The sequence below is a fragment of the Caloenas nicobarica genome, chromosome 10 (genome assembly GCF_036013445.1).
Source record: "Caloenas nicobarica isolate bCalNic1 chromosome 10, bCalNic1.hap1, whole genome shotgun sequence".
Taxonomy (NCBI): Eukaryota; Metazoa; Chordata; class Aves; order Columbiformes; family Columbidae; genus Caloenas; species Caloenas nicobarica.
Window position 1 is genome coordinate 13,907,219 of NC_088254.1, and position 23,260 is coordinate 13,930,478.

Below are 23,260 nucleotides of genomic sequence, written 5' to 3' on the forward strand. Positions count from 1 at the left end.
AGGATGTACTAAAAAGCAATGTGCAAGGCAGAGGAAAATGTCTTTGGATCAGTAGTGGAATAGGTCTCTGATGGTGCACAACATAAATTCAAAGCCTAGCTTATGGTCAGGAGATTCTCTGTTGCAATGCAACCTCCAGAAGGGTCAGAGATCTGCTGCTGTAACGAAAGGTGTCAAAAAGGGAGAGATTTGGCCCCTACAGCAGTTCAGATTTAGAGAATACACAAGTGATGTTATAGATGGCTTCCCCTCTTCATTCCTCTTGCTTCCCCTGTCACTTACGTAGTGCTCAAGTGCAACACAGAATATGGCCGGACGCGTTCTACGTGGCCATGTACAACTGCTGAAAACTGAGGTGGAGCAAAAAGAATCATAGTATAGTTTGGGTTGGAAGGGACCTTTAAAGGTCATCTAGTCCAACCCCAGGAAAGATGAATTTGGATACAGCAGCTGTTGTCTGTGCTAATGGTGTTTCCTAGTGTTTTGTGAGTAGTTTCTAAAGAAAGCTGTTAACCCATGGTGACCTAGAGTATGGGAAAAGACATGTGCATGACAAGTGGTATTTGTAGTGCGAATAAGGATTTGGGAGTGTAAACTCATGATCCAAACTGGGCAGGAGCAGTTCATCAGCAAGCTTAAAACCCCGAAGAAGTAGTGTTTGGGTATGCAATGTATCTGTTTCCAGACAGACCACCTGGGAATAGGTATATATAGCTAGTTTCCAGAAGACAATGGAATTGTCTTGAGTTATCCAAGCTGCGTTTATATTAAATAAGAAATACAAAGGTGATTTGTGATAAAAGCTTAGAGCAAATCAGTAGTTATATGATTTGAAAGATGCTGCCCGGGAAAGAACAGATAGCTGAGAAATGGACCTTGTCTCCAAGCAAAATGTGAGTCATCGCAAGACGTATGCATTAAAACTGTGACAGACCCTTCTTTCCTTACTTCTGTTTTCAGAATCCTTGGTTGCTGCTTTGGAGTAGTTAAATCTTAGCCCTTCTCCTCCCCTCCCTCAGTGTCTGGTATAGATCAAACAGAAAATGGCTCTGGAAGAAACCCTGGTTGATTCCTTTGCTCCAAGGCAGAATCAACTTCAAGGAAACTTTTCCTGATGGGATATTTGTGTAGCTTGTTTTTAAATGTATTTGGTGATCAGGATTGCACACCCTTCCAAAAAATAGCGTTTACTTATCCTTGTAGTTAATTTCCCTTATTTTTCCTTTGTTCTTATCTAGCTGCTGCTCTGGCTTTGAGCACACAAAGAGGAAAGGAGAATGAGATCACAACCCAAATTTAGACCTTTACCATTAGCTATTTGTCATCTCTACGAAGACTGAGAAGCTTATTCTTTATTTTTGAACCAATGAGATGCTACACAGATAATATTTAATAGAGTTGAATGATATGTGTGGAAAAAACCACGGAAGTTAGATGCAGTGCATCAGTGAGGAAAAAAAAAATAGGGTGCTGGTCTCCCTTTGTGCTCAGCAACATAAATATGGTAAACTTGATTATATTGTATTCTTTGAATTGACTGATAAAGAGTGAACAAGATCTTTTTTTTTAAGGGAGAACAAGTCGCCTTTTTTTGTGAGGATATATTTTTGGAAGAGAAATAAGTAATGCCATAAAATATGGAACATTCAGAAGTGTTTGGAGTCTGACAGGGTGAACTAGTATAAAGTCTGTGAGCTGTGCATGTTGGACTGCATAGCTCATTGGTCACTTAGCTATCTGGAAAGCTTCACTGAAATAATCGAGGTTTATGTATTTTGAGAGGGGAGTGTGCAAACAAGCAGGAAGTTGCTTCAGACTTTCAAATAAATTTGTATACAGAATACATGAAAACACTTAAAAGATACATATCTCTTTCATGCCCCGCCCCCCCAAAAAAAGAGCTTCTCTACTGAACGTGTTGAAGAAATACCGTTTGGTTAAAATGTGTGTGTGAGGAGTCATTTGAAGTTTCTCTCATTTACTATCAGTGCAAATATTTGCATATTTAACCGGGAGAGTGAGTTGAGATGAGATGATAAGGGGGAGATTTTTGGCAACTGAAATGTGACTGACAACTCTTTGCAACAAGGGCAAACCAATCATAATGGATCTTCCAAATGCAACTTATTTTGGGGGCCCGGGGGAAATCGATGGCATCTGAGGCATAACTTGGCTTCATTTTCTTTCTCTTGTGGCCAAAAAAAAAAAAAGTTCTTAAGTGGATCTTTTTTGTGGGTGTTTGAAGAAGTACAATTCTACACTCCAACCAAACACCTACTTTCGAGCCAGAACACTGATAAGTGGAGGCTGGTAGAAGAAACACATTTGAGAAAAGTATGTAGGAGTTCTTTTTCCTCTTCTTCGATCTTTATCTGCGCATCTGTGTAAGAAATCACATCCACATCTCTAACTTGGCTGTATCTGACATGGAATTCAGGTGGTTCTTGTAGGTCCTATACAAAATCCAACAAATTCAGTTAGATACTTTCCATTGATTTTGATGACTTTTAAATCAAGCTTTATTCATTAACTACCTTACAGTAATATTTTCGTTATCTTTCATTTACCAGAGTATAAGGCACAATTAAAAATAAAAAACAAAAAAAGCAGCTTTGCTGCTTAACTTATTTACACAAACTTTTCTTAAGTATGAAAGCTAATGTCCCTTTTAAGAAAAACAACAACAACAAAACCAAAAAAACCAAAACCAACCAAACAAACCCTCCTCTGTTCTTTAAACCCTTCAAATACAAGAAACCAGGGAATTACATAAATAGATATTCTTACCTTTACTACAAAAAATTCATGCGGAAGTCCTATCTTGGAATAAGCTATTCATGAGTTGGCTTGGCAAAGGAACACAATCCAAATGAATGAGCCGCCAAGTGTATTTTTAGTGGTTTTATAAGTTGCCCATTCAAATCTTGGAAAATTTCTTTAGAAAACTGGACAAACTGACCACTCATTTTTATGGGCTTTCGCAAGATCTAAAAGTGAAAAACAGCTATTGTATTTAGCATCTGTTAATGGAGGTTTCAGGCTACAGAACTTGAGAAAGTTCTGCTGGGAAGCTGATACAATAACCATAAAATTTTGGACTGATAATAGGAAACACTGGCACCAAACAGATATGGAAAGAGTCGTGCTAATATTCCATATCCAGGCCTGTTACCCTGTGCTGAGTGCTAAAGATACTGTAGTTAAATCTACACAGTAGTAGAGATCTGGAATGAAGTCAAACTCAAGAGAGATGAAATTGTCCTTTGCTACCATGAATACCATTGATTGGATAATTCTGTCTTTGGAGAATCAAAAAGGGAAACTTGGACACAGAAGAAAAAGCAAGTTGTGCTCAGACTTTTCGAAATGGGGAAAGATGTTTTTACCCCACATACATGATTAAGCCCCCATCTTGCTTTATTTGAAGTCAGTGGCATTTCTCTTTTTCTTACTTTTGCTTCTTTGGGAATTGGATCTAGACTTGCACTCCCCAAGCTGGAAGCTAGAAAATCAATAAAAGGGAAACTATTCACCAGATATCAAATGAGTTTCAGTGGATTATATTTTATTTGACTCAAAGTGGAAAAGAATGACAAGAAAATATTACATTTTTAATCCCACATAAAATACCTTTCTGGGAAACTGTTCTCTACACATGGAGCTTAATTTAGATTTTTTTTTTCTCAGTAATGCTGTCTTTTTTTATCCTGTACGAACATGATATCCAAAATCTGTCCTCAAAAGATATTTTGGCTTGCAACTTCTGCATGTTGGGATCCTTCTGCAAGATGAGATATAGGCAGGACATTTTAACGTTTATTTTGATTATCTAGAAAAACTTCCTGGAGAATGAGTGTGTGTTGCTGCATGTGAGAGAGCACAGCTGGAGGAAGCTTGGGATGACAGGACTGGTATAAACTTTTGACTGTAATCAAACCGAAGTTACGCGTGTGACAGAACAGCAGCAGAAGCAGCTTAAGGATACGTTTCAGCAGAGCAGGTGCCCAGCACGGAAGGTTCACAACATCTCCACATCAGGCTGCCCTGCTGTAAATCAAGCTCTTCACAACAACGAATAAAACTGCTCTTCAAGTGCAGGAAATCAGCCAGAGCCAGTGAAGCTGAGCAAACTTAAATATTAAATTTGCCTCTAAGTTAAGCATGAGTAATAAAAAGAAACACTGAAATTATATTTTGATTTTTGGATCAGTTATACCATTGCTTAATATCACCAAATGATCAGCTCACGGTTAAATGGGCAAGAACTGTTTTCTCTGAGAAGAAAATTCATCTTGTTAAATTTGATTTATGCCACAATAAAGAGGCACCATGACCAGGCTGACAAGTTTTAGAGTTACTTTGGGCAGAATTGACCTGAGTCAGACTGCTTCTCAGTTATGGGCTTAATAAGTCTTTTCCTTCAATATATTAATTTAAAATGGCTCTACATAAAGTGATATCTGCTTTAAAAATCAGTGGTGAGAAATACATCAACATAAAATAACGTCTTTAAAATTCAAAGTTGATAAACTTAATTGTTCTACATTTATAGAAAGCAAAATTAAGATTCTTATAATTGCTGTCAGCTAACAATGTGGCTTTAGTATTTTTCCTTTCGACATTCGTTCTGTTGCCAGGTGTCTCTGCTTATGTTCTGTGATCTGCTTTGCATTACTTTTATAGAAATATTACCATTAAAAGTGCTACATATAGTATTAAATAGCAGGGTGAGTCAGGAGACATGAGCCGAATCTCTAGCTCACAAATGAGAAGTTTGGGTGCCTCATCTGAGTGATACGATATAAATACCTACAACTAAATCATCAAACAGTCTGGCACCACTGATAATCTTGGCATGAAACTGAGCTGGGCAGGAGTGCAATATCCCAATATCCAGGGTTATGAATATTGCAGATTATAGATAGGCAAAATGCACAGGAAAGGCTTTTCTATACTGACTGCTCTTGCTACAGTTTATTCTTCTGTCAGTATTTCCCCTATAAACTCCTTTTATTCATAGATTTGGCAGTTAGCCATAAAATTCTGCTTCTAGCTGGAACTTGGCAGGCAGTGTCTCAAGTCAGGAAAATGATTTTAAACAATTTTTTTAAATACTCGTATTGGGGCTCTTTTAGAAGTTAGAGGTGCAGTCATTTTTTTTCTGAAAAAAAGGGTTGGTTTCAGTGGGTTTTTTTCGTTGTAAATCCTCTAAACAAATTATTAAAAAAAATTGCTGTAACCATTTAGAAATGGAAAACATGAATTTTCTTTCAAAAGCAAGTGCATAGAGGTACTGTACGTAAATGTCAAGGACTTGTGTATTTTAGGGTATTGCTTTGAATTAAGTACATGATTTATCATTGTGGTGGGATAAAGTTTGTTTATGATGTAATAAACTGTAAGGTAAATAATATGTAACATAAGTAATTTTAAATGCCCACACTCCCTCTAGCTTTTCTGTAACTTTTCTCTAAGTCTTGTATACAAGAGTCTTGGCAAATTAACCCTTTAACAAACCCAGCATAATACAGTAATTGATAAGGCTGTGGGAACAAGTAAATACTGTTCTGTCAGTCTGTTATATGGTCTGGGACACGGACACTCAGAGGGCACGTCTGTGTCATGTAAGCAGAACAGCCTTGCTTGTACTTCAGGGTTTGCTATGCTAATTTGGGCAAATACCACCAGGACCACCACAAATCAGCAGGACTGAAATTTGATTGTGGTAACAGCTCCTGGCTTTGTGTCAGGGTCTGTCTTTCTCCATGGTCTTACGGCTTACATGTAGGCTGGAAAACAAGGAGGAGTCCTGCACCATGCTTTCCCCTGTTGCTTTTCTCATACTTGTAAACTGTAAGTTTATTACCTTGTTGATTAATTTTAATCTAGAGCTTCAATAATTTGTAGCATTCCTGCTATAGTTTTCCTTACCCTGGAATGAGTTCCTCAACCACTGTCAAATGGGTCTCCATCAAATGAACATGTTTAAGGAGGAAATGAGAAGGTCCTAAGCTGGCACAGGTATATTTTATCAAGGGGAGATGAGTCTGGTCTAGATACTTGATCCTTAGGAGGAATATTTAGATTTTTGTTTTGCACTGCTTTTACACGGAAAGCATGACTTAAAATAATTCAAAAATATGTTATCACTGAAGTACGATTGCAATTTCATATGGTATCAGAATATGGAAAGAAAACCCCTGAAAAATAAGCCTCATCAGGACAGATTTGCACATTTGACAGCGGCACCAATGTGCCACTGTGCAATCTTTGGGAGCTGATGGAAATCCTCTGCTTGGTCACAAGCATAATGCTCATCGTTTTGTCAGTATTGCTCTTTTCTTTCCACTGCATGTGCTGAGGTGATGCAGTTTTTAACTTTTGAGACCTGTTTTAAATACCGCATGGTAAAGTATTTAAAAGCACCTTTATTTGGATGTTTGCAAATATATTTAATAAGGTAATACAAAAAAATAATGCCAGATATATTTCCCAGCAATTGGAATCTCTTTCTATTATGCACCTGAGGAATTCTGCAGATTGGACTCTGGCTGACCCATCACAGTGTTTATGCTGGATGAGGAACATGTGGTGTGCAGTGTGAAGGTTGAAAAACCCAGTGTATCCAGGTGCAAATTTTGAATAAGCATTCAGTAAAGCCTGCATGAATTCTTGCTACTTTTATGGACTCCAGGAAATATATGGTATGTTGTTAATGCAGGTCTGTAAGTAGGCCCAGAGATAATTAACGTATCAAAATGTCCTGAAGATTGTTTTCCCCTTCGTACTTTGTACCTATTGTAGATGCACATAGTAGAAAGGACAGTGTTTACAGTTCCAAATTAGGAGGTGGAAGAGCTCTGAAAGGGGCACTAAAATCTGACTTTGGACACTGAGACGCAGTTCTCAGCTGTACTACTCACATAATGCACCTTATCCTCCTTCCTGAGGTCAGGTTCTCATCTGTAAAATTCGCATAACAATACACAGCCTTGAAAGCTGTGTATTCAGAAGTATTCAGAAGTATTAAGCATTCAGATGTATTAAGACTGCATATTTGTCACATGAAAACGTTCTCATCATGCCTGTGACAAGATGTATTTTCATAGCAGAATGCAAGAACTGTATTTATTGTGGAGAACTCTGTGTAACTGGTTGTAATTTAAAAATTATTTTTATGCTTACTAGAATATAACTTTTCAGTTTTTCATTGGGAATGTTAATACCAATGATATGTTCAAAAAGAATATAACGTTTCTTACAAAGTTTTTAAAGCATGCCATTCCTTCTCTTTTGCTTATTTTAACTTCTGCCTTTATCTCTCTTCTAAGCCCTGACAAGTGTTTGCCTCAGGCTGGCTACTGAGCAAGTGGGCTAAGAGTGCTTCAACTTCTATTGCTTTCTTGTAATGTTCCCGTTAAGAACCTGTGTGCTTTTCCCCGAGGTCTGTGGCTTTTGAGATGTTTGCCAGCTACACGTGCAAATCTTTAAGTTATAATTCTCCAGACTACTTAGAAATGGAGGGAATTGGAGTGATGCTAAACATCTCTAAGTATATTTTCCATTTCAGATGGGGCAGATTCAGAGGAATGGATATGTTTTGAGGGTTCAAATGTATGTATTTCCAGCTACGTATTCACATGTACTTTTAAACCTTGGAAGACAATGTAATACTGGAAGCTCAAGGAGAAGTTTTTCACATTCTTGATCTGGGTCAGCTGTCTTGGATGACTGGACCTAAAAGCATTAGAGAAGCATGGACCTATTGTCTGTTTGGATATCACCAAAGCTGGCTATTAGCCTTCCTCCCTGTTCTCAGGACCTGAAATCTTCTCTATGCTCTAATACTGGTGAATGTGGAATTATACTTACCGTTGTACTCCAGGCAGATAACAGGGCTCATATGGCTCTAGTTGGGCAAGCGTGAATGAAAAGTCTGGATTGTCAGGTGTAGTGTCAGTGATGTGTAATTGTGTGACATGCTTATCAGGGTTTTAAAAAAGGTTTCTCTATTTGCCTAAACATTTATCTGTCAAAATAATAATTTAAGGAATATCACCCACGAAAATAAACCAGATTGCTGTTGTCCAGAGGAGGGGGCAGAGGCAAGTGCTCCTCTTCTGAAAGTCAGTTATGTGATAAAAATGTACCCTGGGACTTCAGTGTGGGTCATCAATACCTGTCAGCAGTGAGTAGAACTAGAACTTGTGTGTTTTGTTTTGTTTTGTTTTTTTAAACTCGTTCGAACAACGTAGTTAACTCAGAAATTGAACTTGATCATGCTTTAACTACTTCACTGCAGATTCCTTGTAGCAGGAACACGTAGCTACTGTTCTTAGCTGTTGTTAGATGCAGAAATAACCTCAGGAGCTGGGCAGACTGCTGCAGTTGCTTTCTGCTTGGAGTTCTTAGGGCAAGAACCACAATTCCTTCTCCGTGCCCACAAATTCCATGTTCCTTCTGTTACTGCTCACAAAGAAGGAAGGAGGTGATACAGACTCTTTTCAGAGCCAAAAGCCTCAGCTAGCTCATAGGTGCCAAACAGCCAAGCAACATTTCATCCCTTCCTAGATGCCAAAAGCCTCAAGTATCCCCACTCCACCTGCCAAAACCTCCAACTTTGTCCTGACAACTCCTGCAGTGCAGGCCTGTGGTGTCAATATGAAATTTTGCAACACACTGACAATGGAAAATCTGGATGCAGTATAATACTGAAAAACATGCTGGGATTCGCCTTCAGTTTAGTATCAAAATGAAATACGTTGTAAATATTTCCTGTGTGTGACTCTTTTGCATGTTTTATTTTCCAAAACTCGAATTTGAATTTATTCAAAACTGCCGTAGAACGAAAATATATTGCAGAATTCAACACCGAGAGCTCTAAACAACATCTGAGCCCCCAGCTGTATTCTTTCATGGAGCCGAATAAGTCCATCATTTGCCTTTTGGCTCATTTCTTGCTGGTGATTCTCCTGGTCTGTCACTGAGCTTTACCAGCTTGTGTTTCTGAAATGCTCTTTCTGTTACCAGGCACAGATTCCATTTTGCAGTCAGTTTGTAGTGCATGGACGCTTCTACACAGTGGCAAGGCCAAGTGCAAGGAATGGCTAATGTGACTGAAATAATATCAGTAATATTAAAACCAATTACTTCTAAACAGCTGCTTAAAATAGCTGCATTTACTCCCAGGTATTTTTTTATCAGTCTAAAATTATGATGCATTGTTTTTTCTCGATGATTTCATAATTCCAGATATGTCCTTTTTAACATACAGAACAAAATATAATTGACTTCGGTACATATAAGTAAAATATTTATTAAACTTAATGACATATACAGTGCACAATTAGGTAATATATGATGCACCCAGCAATAATAGAAATATATCAGGAAATGTTTTGAAATCTGTCCCAGTGAAACAAGTGGAAGTTTTTCTGCTAAAATCAGGTAATGCAAGATTTCATTAATAACTCACAGTTATCTGGAAATAAGTTTTGACTGTTCTTCCATTTAGTTGCTGCCACAACTGAAATAGTTTTCCCTAAACCTGTAATCTGCATTCTACACCTGACTTAGACTGTACAAAATAGAAGTGTAAATAATTTTTGTACGTGACTTTAGCAGGGAAAGAGATTTCTAGTCTAGTTTTTCACAAAGCCGTAGGCCAAACAGCCAGAGTTGAAAGTGAAGGCTGCAGTTCTGAGGCTGAATAGCATATCCAGTGATTATCTGCAGGTAAATACTTGTTCTTTTGCTTATGCACTCTGCTCGTGGATCCAGTCAACACCGCAATTCCATACCTTTTACACCAAGTGTAGTGTCTGGAAAGATGAATCTGGGAAATGCATCACAGAGCTGCTCAGGCAGGATATTTTCCCTTTAGTCCCATAATTTCTTGTGCTACCTCTGTTTGGCGCCATTGTAGGTATGAGGAGAAGAAAATGGCATGGTGCAGTGCTGCACGTGAAGATTAGTGAACAGCACCATAACCTTCTGCTTTGGAAGACTCTGAAAGTCAGGATAGTGTTAATAGTATTTGTGGGTCGTTAGAGTGGGAAGATGCAATAAAAAGGAAATGCTTCATCTCTGTTCAAAATTGAAGGATGAAATTTATCTCCTGGGAGAAGGGCCAGTGCTGAGCTTTGGGTATTGCTTAATTTAGGCCTTCAATGGGACCGAAGTGGTGTTTGTACACTTCAATAGGTTCTTTCACTTGGATGAATTTAATCTGAAAAATCTAGATTCTGTATAGAGAAATGTAGCTATATGCCTGTGTTATTAAATAGCAATGTGATACAGTTGTGCCAATGTAACCCCTTATGGGGATTTTCTTTTGGAGTTTGGCATGCCTTTTTGAATTAATACAAACCATTTTGATAAGAAGCCATGAGAAAAACCACAGAGTGCTCCCCCAGAGACCTGCAGTGATGTTGGCATAGTAGCAGATTAGTTGGTACGTATTCCTGCATAACCAAGTACGTACTTGTTATGACAGTCTCATTTTGTGAGCCACATCAGTCTAACCTGTTTGAGTAGATAATTTTATACATCTCTCCAGTCTTGGGCATGGTCTGTGTTTGTAGATGCTGCCCAGAGGTTGCACTGAATGTCTTCTCGAACTGTCCAGAACTGGGATCCCTGCTCTGGGGAAGTGCTCAGGAACACGTCATGGGGCAGAATTTGGGGTAGTTTGTGTTGCAATATGTACGTGGCAGAGGAACCGTCACTTGAGGAGTCTTGCTGATGAATCTGAGTGTTGAGTCTCTATGTTTCTTTCATTACACGTTCTGTTACAATAATTATCATGTGTCAAATGCTGCGTCCTTGGCTTGTGTTTGTATTTAAAGAAAAAATGTGTGTTAAAAACTCTGGAAAACAAACATTTGAAGTACTGAGCATTTCTGTTGAGAAGCTAAATCTTTGCTACGCCGAACACTAAACATTTACATATCCAAGCCTTATGTAATGGATGTCTGAATAATAATAAAACTGCATAAACTGACCTTCATTCTCTGGCACCACATCTCCTTTGAAGTCTGCATGACCAAATTCAAGACAATTATGTCATCCTTCATAACAGCCAAACAAAAGTTTGGCCAAATAATAATTTTTCTCCTTATAACACCACTGTGTTTGATTTTTGTAATGTGTGTCAATGTAGCTGTTGTTATTTACTGGGTGTTACAAGTGACAGTAAAAATCCCCTTGTTTTAGATTAATGATCAGCTGTGGTAACATCTGGATTTAATTTATTTTACCTCAGTGCCCACTTTTGTTATACTCAGTTACTTTGAGTAGTACCTTGCAAGGCAAGTATGGCCTAAAAACACACACAAATAATTTGCAGAACATGGTGTTACAGTATGTGCCCATGTGGTAGAAGCAAAACAGAGCCCTGGATGGAAGAAGGGAAACTGGCACTAACGTTTCCCCCCTGTCCAAATCTACCAGTGCCACACTTTCAGTAACATTCTCCACATACAAGGCTGTCTCTGTCAGTTAAGGGTTGTCAGCAGAGACTCAGGTTGCACATTATGGGGCCTCAGACCTTGAGGAAACCTTGGCATCCTGTCATCTCAGTCTTTGAGGCTCTGCCTATGTCATCAAGTGCTTCCAAACTTGTAGCTTATTTTCCCCCATCCACTGATTCGGGTGATCCCTGCCCAGGCTGTTAGGACTTATTATTTTTTTACTTTCAAAATGAAGTATAGTTCAGATATATAGACTGGGATGAAGTATTTTGAAACTACCTTTATCATATAAACTGGATTAATTTTTGCAGAGAACATTGTATAGGTTCTCAGATATTGCTTTGAATGCAATACTTGCATCCAACCCTGCATTCACATGTGATGCTTTTGGAAAGGTTACAGCTCCTGCTAGCATAGCTGGATCCAGTGGGAAGTGTGATGCTTTTTGCCATCTAGTTCTACGTAAAGAGCAGCAAATCATCTGGGTTGTGTTTATTGCTGCTTAAAGTTATTTTATCTGGATTCACTACAGCACTTGTGGCTTTATTTGATTGTGTTACATCGTGGGTGCTCATGTGCAGGTACATGCACATGTTTATGTATGTGTAGGTACATACATACTTAATTGCTTAATATATGTTGCACTTCATCTGTTGCAAAATTAAACTACTAAATGAAAAGCACTTCCATTCTAATACGGTTGAGCAAAGCTTCACTGCTGAACCATGTTAGAATTATTACTGAAGACAGTAAAAACATGAAAAATTGAAGTTAAGAAGCAAACCATGAATGCAGTCCCGAGGTACAATAATATCCTTTTGTGCCCGATTGCAATTAGCTCTTGATTTAATTCCTAAACAAGCTTCCAAGGTTTTATTGGTTTAAATCATGATGTTGATGATCTTTTCTTTATTTTACTTCAATTTCGTACCATAGTGTAGACAAATGTAATATGTAGAGCTTATGAAACCAGACAGCTAGTAAATCAATATTATTTTGCTAGTAAATTACTAAGCCAGTGCAAGCTGCTTTTAACTCTTTCCCATGGGACAAATAGTTTGAACTAGCTGGAGTTTAAGTCAACACTGCGGGCACTGAATTAGTCACTGATTCTGAGGAAGGCTTTGTTGGCATAAACTTCTGCTTTGATCATCCTGGTATTTACAACTTTTTAATTAGATACAGTTCAGAACAATGGCTTTTATCAAAGCAGTTTTGTAAATGACAACTGGACATGGTTTAGAGCTTTAGATGACATACTGTCTGTTAATATCATGTGGCTTGCTTTAATACAATGATGACGTTAAGATTATTTTAGGCATTGTCACTGCTTTGTCAAAAGAAACCAGCTCATCTAAAAGAGAGAGTGGCATATATTTATTTTTTTGATTTGGTAAGTTTAATAATTTCTCAACATATTAAAACCCAAAAATTTGCCTTGGGATTACAGACAACAAACTTTAATTTTGCAATCATAAATTTGAAAAAAGTGACTCTCTTGTTCATCTTGACTTATTTGCATGCGCTGAGTGATGTGCTGGTAAGTGCTGAGCTCCTTTTGTTCAAGACTGAAGGCAGTTGGCTCCATTTTCAGTGTCAGACATTTCAGAGTTGGCTTCTGATGTAAAGTAAACCCAACGCCAGTGCGAAAATTCCTTGGGGATCTTGGCAGAGCTGGGCTCTATCGTGTCTGGAATGGCAGGTTGGCCTAAGTACACTTTCAAAGCTTTACAGTAAGTGTTTGCAAAATTTGTAAACTTAGGGGAGCAAGAAAGTTAGGGAGTCACTGTTGTGGTTAGACCAACTTCTGCAGTTTACTGTTCAAATGAAGATAGCTTATCCTCTAATTGATGATATTTTTGCCAAGGTCAAGTTTTTTGAGGAAGGGGTGGAAAAGTTTGGAAATTGCTGACGTTTCTGTTAGCTGCTGAGCTACGGAGAGTAGTGCTATTCTACTACACCTGCCTGCTCTTATTAATGCCTTTAAAATGTGTTTGAGTAGTTCTTAGTTCTGCTTAAGTGTTGCTAAGTTTAACTATTTGCCGTTTGGGTTTGATAGTTGTATTTACACCTGCGGTATGAACTCATCCTCGGTGAAACGGCTCATTCACTGAAACAGGCCAGTTTGCTCAAGTTCTGTGGCGCACAATTATTTTTATTTTTACTATAATATATAGGAGAACGTTGCTTTGCCTACATAACATGGTGCTGAGTTGTACTCATTGCATGGTACTATTTTGAAAACAGCCTTGTTTTTATTGTTTGACGTTTTCATTTCAAGCTTGGTAGGCTTTAGTGGGAGTCAACTTATTTCATGGCTGAAGATGAGCTGACTTTATCTGTACTGTTAAATCTAGGGAGAGTTATGTATCTTTTAGCCTTCTGTACCATAAGATTTGAATTACACATCCCACACTTTTAAATCACTTCTATGGGGCATTTGGGAAGAAAATAGGACTGAGTCTTGCTCTCATGAGCTTACTTAAGTTATTTCTTAGGGAAAATATGGATTACTAAAGTTGGTTCATCCGGTTTAGTATTAGGATGTATAGTAATCTCTTGCGCTTCTCTGGACCAAGTCATTCATGAAAACATTTTTAGCATTTTAACATCTTTTTTATTGTCATTTATGAAGACTTGAATGTTTAACTTGGATGCAGTTAGTAATGTTTTTATCTGTTTGCCGTGTGTTTGCTGACAGAGCCCTTTCATTGGTCTTTCTGCACACTTGTTTTCTGGGAGGGGGCGAAGATTCTGAAACACCACTTGTTTAAGTTGTGCCTTCCTATGCTGTCAAACATAAAATACTAATGTGAATGTAGTGCCTTTGTTTATCAATCTGAGGTCTGCTTGGGTGCCCACTGAAGTCAATGGCAACAAAAATATTGGCTGTATAAACAGTTGTTTCAGTAGAGCTTGGATGAACTCTTCATGTTCTTTCATTTGCAATGGTATTGGGGCAGAGTAAATATTGATCAATATTCTCTGGCATGTGAGATAAATGACTCTGCCTCATTGCTACCCGGAATAGGATTGTCATTCGTAACGGTGTTAATAGCCGTTACATTATTGTTTGCATTAGTTTGTGCCCAAAATCTATCCCCACAGGGAAAGTAATTGGTGTTTTCATCTCATGCTATTATTGTAGTAAAAATAGTAAATAAATTTCAGATACTGTATATAAGCAGCAAAGCAATGTACTCAGTACTATTAATGCCAAGCAGTAAAACATGTACCAAATCAATTCCAATGTGTTTTGGTTTTTTCCTTATCTCCATCCTCCCTTTTTTTCAGAGCTCTAGAATTACCCGCTCTGATGAAGAGAAGGAAGGCTCCTGGGATGCCTGGGGGGCCTGGAGTGATTGCTCACGGACCTGTGGAGGGGGAGCCTCTTACTCGCTGAGGAGATGTTTAAATGGCAGGTAAGTGATGTGCTAAGGTGGATATCTTCTTCTGCAGCTCTGTCATATTTCCCTCTCTGATGGTGTCTACAGAGAAGCATTTGGCTTCTGTTTCTGGAACCAAGTGTTACGAAATCCTCCTTTTTTACTTTTGAAATATATTCAATAAATAGCTTAGCCTTCTACTCTGATAGAACTTTAGCATGCTTTTAAATATGTTTGTAAAATAGCAAGAATGATAGTACAGTCAAATACTGAAAGAAATCTTTGGCACAATAACATAAAACAAATGGTGAGTTACCTGCATGCAAATTAGCCTGCACTTTAATACTTGAATAATGTTCAAGTGCAGGCTCCTCCATGTCTTCCCTGTGGTAAAAAACAAGTGATTTACTCCACCTGTAGATATATCAAGTGCTGTTTCCTGTTAGTAAACTTTTCCTCTGCCAGTTCTTTCTATGCAGTGGTCCTGGTGACCACATGTTTTTGTGGATAAGCCTCAGTGTAGATTTAAGAGAACAGCGTATGTGGTGAAAACAATTTACCCAAGTAGCAAAGCTGGACTAATGTAGGACTTGTTGCTACGATCCTGGAAGTATGAGTAATGCAAGAGGCCTGTAGTCAGGCAAGAAGAGATCACAACCAGCTTAGAAGTATCTGTGATGGTGTCCATAATTGCTTGCTTTACTTGAATTATTCTTAAACATTTTTAAAACTGCTGATTATGTTTACATTTCTGTTTTGTTGATATTTTTTAAAGCTAAATCCAAGATACCCAGGAAGTCAATTTTTCTTAAAGAAGGTGTGTAGCGTGATATGCTAGTTAAGGGCAAACTTTATGAAATACATAGCTAAAGATGATTGATTAAAACACTACCTGTTTCTTTTAATGCAAAATGCACAAAGATCTTAATATTTCCAGCAAGAAACTGTGATATTCTACCAGTGTGTTAGGGACTGTGAAACAAGCTTAATAAACTGTAGCAATATAAATTCCATTGTGGTTTTATTAGTATTTTTGATGTGTTCCCTTGTGAAAAACATGTGTTTTCCATACCTTCACAAATGTGTGGTTTAATTTTTTTTTCCTGTGTTTTAATGTTGTTGTAATGTTCAGGAAATCCACAATTGTGAAACAAAGTTTTCACATTTGTGTATACTATAAACATTTTTAACTTGCACGTTCTGATGTAATCAGTCTTGCAAAAGATTGGAAATTTGAGACACGTAGTATCTTGAGCTTAGAGAGCTGTACCTTCATCTGAGTTGGTTGAACTCTTGCTCCAGGCATCCATTGCTTTTTCCTTTTCAAATGGTGTTTTTCAATACCTCACACATGTTAAAGATTTTTTTTTTAATATTTGCAGTAAGTTTTCATGCAAAAAGTGGAAAATTTCGTCCAAGAGCTGTAAATTACCAGCAATGCATTCAGGGATTCTTTAATGTAAGGCAGATCTTTTGGGTGCGAAGTTCCAAAACACTATTCCTGATTTCAGAGACATCACTAATTATAATTTCCTGTCAAGTCATTTGCAATATGAATTCAGTTCTTTCAAGGTTTTGATTTTGCCATTCTTGAGAAGAAGATCTTAACCTTTGCAAAAGTGCTGGTCAGTTATTGAGAAGTTTGCCAAAATGTGCCCCTAAAAAAAAGTGTGAAGCCCATGCACCCCCATATTTATGAGACCACAATAAATAATGATGACTTTATTATATGTCTGTTACTTCATCTACTAACAACACACTTGGAGGATCTGAATTGGCTGGATTTCAGGATTCACATGCATTGGGCACCTTACAAATACATGCAGTCCATGAGTATTATATTTCATTTGAAATTAGGAATTCTGCTCATGTGACTATGGGTCAGTAAAATTACATGCTGTTCTTCAAAAGTGTTGCATTGTTTTTTGGGAGGAAAAAAAGGCTTAAGGCTGTTTTCTCTTTCCTAAACAAAATAGGAAGAAGGAAAATTAGTGCTCGTTAGCCCTATGCTTGATTAAAGTATTGCTTAGATATTCTGCCCTTTTTTCCTCTGGGTTATATTATATGGATTAGAAGTAGCTTTGCTGAAGTCAGCATAGATCAGGCTTAGGGCTGCCTTGTGAAATCTTTTTCACAAAATAGGTGTGTTTTTCATAAGGTTTGAGGCAAACTGGGCTTCCAGGGAAAGCCACAAGTTTTTCACTGAAGGGAGACAGCAGTGTAACCCGTTTAGTCCGAGATCCGATTTGTATTTAAACCTTGTATTTTGAGTCCAAATTATGGTAGGGTAGTAGCAATAAAAGTCTAATTTTCAAGAGAATAACTAGCTGTAAAACAGCCAGGGTTGTGTTTTGCTGTTGTGCAGTGTAACCATTTTTACTCTGTTTTTCAGGAACTGTGAAGGTCGAAATATTCGATATAAAACCTGCAGTAGTAACGTGAGTCTGGCCTTTAATCCTGTTTCACAGGTTCTTTTACTTATTCAAACAACGTGTTAAAGTTTAAGAAAAACTGCTTCTTGTTTAAAACCTCATGGTGCATAATTTTCTTTCCATCATTATTACAATTTTTAAATATTTCAGTCTGCATGACACCATGAGGTCTCGAATTTAGGCTTCCCAAATGGACATTCGCTTTTGAAATTATAGTGCCATTGTGATTCAGAGTGCTTTATATAATGTATAAGGAAAGTTTCACATTTTGGAGAATTAACAATTCACTTCTCATGTTAAACTAGCAAGTGCATTTCCTGGGGGTGCTGTCTGCCAGATGAAGCGTTAAACTGAGCTCCTGATCATTTGTGATCATTAATGACACAGTGGCACTCTTCACATGAGCAAAGAGGTTAACCGCTGTGTCCCTTCCAAACCTTAAACTGGATAATTACTGCTTATAATTCATCTGTTTGACAAAGCTCAGATCTTTGTATTTCTATATTCAAAAGTGTGTATATTTAGGTACACTGGCACGGATGATTTGCATGACTGAATGTAAAGCTGGAGTTTTGACTATACAGTTGCTGTTCCTGTGATGCAATCACATTTTATTTTTACAGACATAGTCAACCAGTGACATGACAACCAGTCACATGCAGTATGCTTCATGAGTTGTGCTCACCTGATTTCTAGTGATGCTTTGTGCCATTTAAACAGCTGCTGCCTTTCACTCCAGATGTTGCCACCTGTTCAAGGTGTGCAGCTCAGGCAGGACTTTGCGATACCACTGACCAACAGCCTGTGTGTGCAAACACAATAATTCAGATTACTGATGGTCAGCAGTCACGCCCTTGCACAGGTTACCTTGCAGTACAATGTCACATTCATATAATCTCATTCCAGAAAAGAGAGAAAGTAGATAAGTAATTAAAGCAAAAGCGCCTTTTTTTTTTAATTTTCCTTCTTTTTCTTCCTATCGTGCATTTGATTAATCTGCTTCTGGCTCTAGGAGAAAGGCAGCAATTTTCACACAAATACCCTTTAAAAGGGGAGGACTGCAGTTCCCTTGGTTTGAATTATACCCATGCAAGAGCAAGTGCAAGTGATACTCGTGTCATTGCCAACCCTGTGACTTCTGCCAGCAGCAGACAGCTGTGAAGCATGACATATTCTCCTTAGGAGGCCTGACACTGGAAGTTCCCCAGTAAATATGTTGAATCTCCTGGGAGAACTGGCCATTCCTGCTCTTCAGTTTGCCACACCTACGGTTTCTTGTGTGCCAGTTGGCTTCTGCCCTCCCCAAGAACAAGGCTTGCTAGCACCTTCAATTGCTCTAACACTCCACTCCTCGGGGCTAGATGAATTTTCCACCACGGCAGCTCTCAGCCTAAGTTTCTGCTGGCAGAAAGTAGTGGAAGTGATTAATGAATCAGGCCGAGTGCGTGCAAAAATCAGATTCTGGAGACAAACCCTGTCACTTGCCCGTTCAGAAGAAAAGGCATCGCAGTTTCGTGCGCTGTGTCCTTACCTCATAGATACAAATGCCACGTGCAAAAAATACCATAATCGTTTAAAGCTGTGCAATAAGCTAAATTGCAGCCAGCCAGTGTGTAAGCAATAAATAAACTGCTACTGTAAAATCTATTTGCTACATTCCTTATCTAGATATCTAGTTGTATGCATTGTATACAGTAACATAGCATAGCTCTGGTTGCTTGACCCCATGCACTACAGCTTCCTATGCAACGGTGCAAACAAGTCAGTGTAGTATATACTTTGTTCCTCCAGTGAAAGGACTAGAAAACTACCCAGTGTACAGAAAAAGGACAAAAATGAAATCAATTTGGGCATATTTCCTGCTGTAAGCAGGGGTCTGCATGCTTTTAGGATACCTAGGAGTGATTGTATTCATTTTAAGGATTATGCAGTAAAAATCTGATGGAAATGAAGGCGCTCCATGCTTCAGCATAGAGAAAATTAAGATGATTACTATATCCTTTCTGAAGTCACTGGGGCCTGTTTTTTAACTCTGAGGTATATTTTAAAGCGATAAGTGGTAAGCGTCTTGTGTGTGAGTCTGTTTGAATTTATGATGATTCAAATGTTAATTTCCAGACAGGAAGCTGCCTTTTCAGTTCTGCTTTTGGGGCATGTCTGAAAAGAATCAGGTTTCCATCTCAGTTCAGATACAGCCAGAATATCTCTCAGGAATGGTTTTTCTTAGATTGTGGATCAGATAATTGAGAACTCCTGAGAAAAATATATTTCGTGAGCTTTCCGCTGTTAATACAGTTGATCTTTGAGTTTGGCGTCACTGAATTCAAACCTGGTATTAGACCTGACTTAACCTTGAAATGGGAGCTTACACCTAATGTAAACCTGGGACTACTAGGCCGGTTTTGTTTCAAATGCTGTAATTTTCCCTAAAGCATCATTTCTAATGAATGCTTCTCACTTCAGGAGTAAAGTTTTAGTTTGAAAATTAGGAGTTTAAACTAGCTTTCTTCCACATTAATGGGTATTATTGGTAACCACATGAGACATTCAGTATATATACACAGTGTAAAGTTGTCTGCAAATGTAATTTCGCTACGTGATACATTACACCGCTAACATCTATATTGGGGAGTACAAATGAAGCACAACTTAATATGTGTGTCATTCTAATGAAAAGAACAAGAATCATTTTACCAGAAAATTGGTTTCATCTGGATTTGTAATAGAATAGTAGTAAGTTCATTGAACTCAAACATAGTTTCAGAATAATATTAGTGATATTTCAATCAAAAAATTAATTCAAGGTCTTAACAACAAAATAATTGCCGAGATTAAGGCATATGTATAGCCTTCTTATCTTTCGCTCATAACTGAGATGCCAGGTGCATGATTTCCTACAACTGCGTGTATGCTTTCAGCTTTTCTTCTAGAAACTTTAGAGAAATAAACTATATAAATGATTCATTATATGCTGTTCAATGAGATTTTCAGTCTTTCTTAACCCCTCTTTTTTTATATTTCCATTTTTGTATATACTGTTACATTCTAATGCTATGATGTGCACTATATGGAAGTGTTTAAGATAATCCTTTAGGGTCCTATTCATAGAACAAGTTATTTGGGCCATTTCCCCATAAATTTCACATTCTTATGTGCCAAAAAGTGACTTGTACCTTTGCCAGAGTGACTCTTCTACAGCAAGAAAAGACACTATTTTGTAACAGATTTGCCCATGTTTAATTCCATTATAAACTTTTATTATATGCAGATAATGCTCACACTTGTTCAACATATTCATCGGATTATTGTCCCAGCATCTGCTTCTTAACCAGCTCATTTATCCCATTCAGAAAATCTTGGCTGAACTGTGCCTACCTTTAGTCCTATGATATTTCACATTGAGTTGCATAGTTTCTGTCTAATCTATTCATTTCTCTAGTTTATATTTGTAATGCTGGTGCACTGCATGGCGCTCGTGGCTAGGGTTTCTAGCTCGGGAATCTTGATTTTGCTAAGAAGTGGCCTGAAAACTGCGTAGGAAAAACACAGAACCCGAAGCTAATTTCAAAAAGAAAACAAAACAATGACTTCATCGTTTTTGGCTTGGTTTCAACAAAATGAGATTCAACAAATAAAACTAGACAAAGGGCTAGACTTTCTTTGGTGTCATCATTTTTACTGGGAATTTTCTTGCCTTCTCTTTTGTGCTTTTTTCAGTGGAGTGATTGTTGGCAGGAGTCACAGGGTCTGATGCAACCTTCATATTTTGTACATGAACACTGCCTACAAAGATACAGATTTCCCAGGTTAACTTTGTTTTCAAAGGCTAAGAGCACTCACTGCCAAAACTAAATGATATATTTCATAAACCAGCCCTGGAATGCAGTAGTTTTTAACCATCTGTCACAAAAAGAATGGGAATACCTATATGTATTTTTAACCTGCATGGTAGTCGTGTCCGAAGCATCTTTTTCAGATCTGTCTAATAATGTTTGTAAGTCATGTCATAAATATGCTTCATCCCAACACAAGATCTGAATGTGATTATATTGCCAACATTTTCATGTATTAGACCTCATAGATATGTCTTCAGCTCCTTCTGTAGTGTACAAACCTATGAACAGCCTGGCTATGGGTCAGTGGATTGAGTGTAAAGCAAAAGCTATTGCTGAAATTGGGAAATCTGAAAAATCCTGACATTAGTAGCAGAAATATTTAACAAACAAGGAAAAAAGTGGAATAGTGAGAGGGAAGAGGGAAAGGTTGAATGAATTGATGTCTGAAATAGGTTAAAACCAAAAAGATATACAAACAGGGTGAGGGTTGGGGCCCATGTATCGCAGTCTGACTGTGGCCTTGCCCACTGCCCAGACATGCTCCACTTTGCCTGCCTGTCCCACACCTTGTCTCCTTCCTTTTCCTCGTTATCTTTTAAACTCCCTCTCCCTTTTCTGACCCACTCTAATGGAATTAACCTGAAGTTTATGAGTCCTCTTTTTGTCTTGATTACATTCCTTTCTGTGCTTTGTTGTATTTCTGTTTAGAGTACAAACTCATTTCTTTATACAAATAGGTATTGTTCCCAGGAAAACAGGGATCTGAACTTGCTTGCCATCCAAATTCAGATTTAATGCAAATGATAATAATTTCAGCCCTTTGATATCCCTTTGTGATGCTCTTTTTATACTCCTGCTTTTGAACACAGCTCAAACATAAAGCAGGTGGAGCTGGCATATGAATCGAGCTGCCAGGATCACTTTGAGTTCTTTGAAGATGCCAAAACAGAATGAGGAGATGAGAATTCACTTGCTTTCAAACAGCAAGGAAGCAAGTGGAAGGAAGGAGCTGCATTGTGTTGAGTCAATGAGAAACATACAGTAACCATGGATTGACACCCTGACATTGTGGTGTTTGTGTCTTGGCATTGCATCAACACCAAGCGATAATGAATTGTAACAACAGCCTGTCAAAACTCAGCCTAAGGCCATCGCTTTGCCTATTTTACAGATAGCTCTTTAATTCTTTGTGATGACAAGGTAGCTGTGCATGGCTGAATAACATCACTCCAAAACAGTGCTTCTAACTTTACCTGAATCTAACTTCCACTTATAATTTTTATCCTTAGCTACTCCTCTGTTTGCACTGGTGGAAGGGAACCATATGGTATCCATATGAACCCTGAAGTCTTCTCTGATTTTTATACTTGCTATTGTGGAAAATGAGAGGTGACAGATAAGTCCAAGCCAAATTCTGCTCTCACAGCAGTGCAAACTTGGGGAACGTCTCTGGAGCAACACTGCAGTAAATAAGGGTGGTTTCTAATAGTATTTGCTTGATGTTTTTAGAAGCTCTGACTTGGGGGATTTCGCAAAGGTAAAACTCTCAAAGAATTACAGTAACTGTAATTTCCATCATTTTATAGTTCAAAAAAATATGGCTCAAGCTAGAATTATCCCAGATTAAAAATAATACAAAATGTATTAGCGTCATTCTGACATCTTCTCACTGTAAGGTGTAGCACTGGACAGAGTTGAAAAGTGTTGCTGGGAATTCTCAGCGAATTGCTTGGTGCTCAGTTGCAAAAACCGCACCTGTTGATCAGTAGGGAGAATACTGATTTTAGAAGGTATTTTATGCGGACTATAAATAAACCAGAGGCATTTCTAGGTTACTGTTTCCTATGGTGGAAAAAAAAGTCTCTAAGGCATTGTCAAAGTGTTGATCTAATGCAATGCCAACTCATCCAGATTCATATGAGCGAATAGGTGTTAGGACAATGTTGTTAAGAGCATTGGACTGGAATTCAAATCTCTCTCATGTATGTTTTAATCTTCAATACTGTGTAATGCACTCAGGATTTTGTTAGCTTTTTTCAGGGAAGGTTCAGTTCACTGATAAGGTTGAAGCTGTGTTCAGGGTTAGTATTGCTAACTAGTACTTGGCAATAAGTTCCATAAGTTCAGCTGACACG

General features: G+C 38.0%; 1 protein-coding gene across 3 annotated transcripts in view; it reads left to right on the plus strand.

Annotated features, from left to right (window-relative positions):
* The window catches only part of ADAMTSL3 (ADAMTS like 3), a 182,312-nt gene that overhangs the window by 68,557 nt on the left and 90,495 nt on the right, over positions 1–23,260 (plus strand). For all 3 annotated transcript variants that reach the window (XM_065641638.1, XM_065641639.1, XM_065641640.1), the window contains exons 4-5: positions 14,766–14,893; positions 17,250–17,295. In XM_065641638.1, the coding sequence (XP_065497710.1) occupies positions 14,766–14,893; positions 17,250–17,295 (174 nt within the window). The remainder of the gene's footprint in view (positions 1–14,765; positions 14,894–17,249; positions 17,296–23,260) is intronic.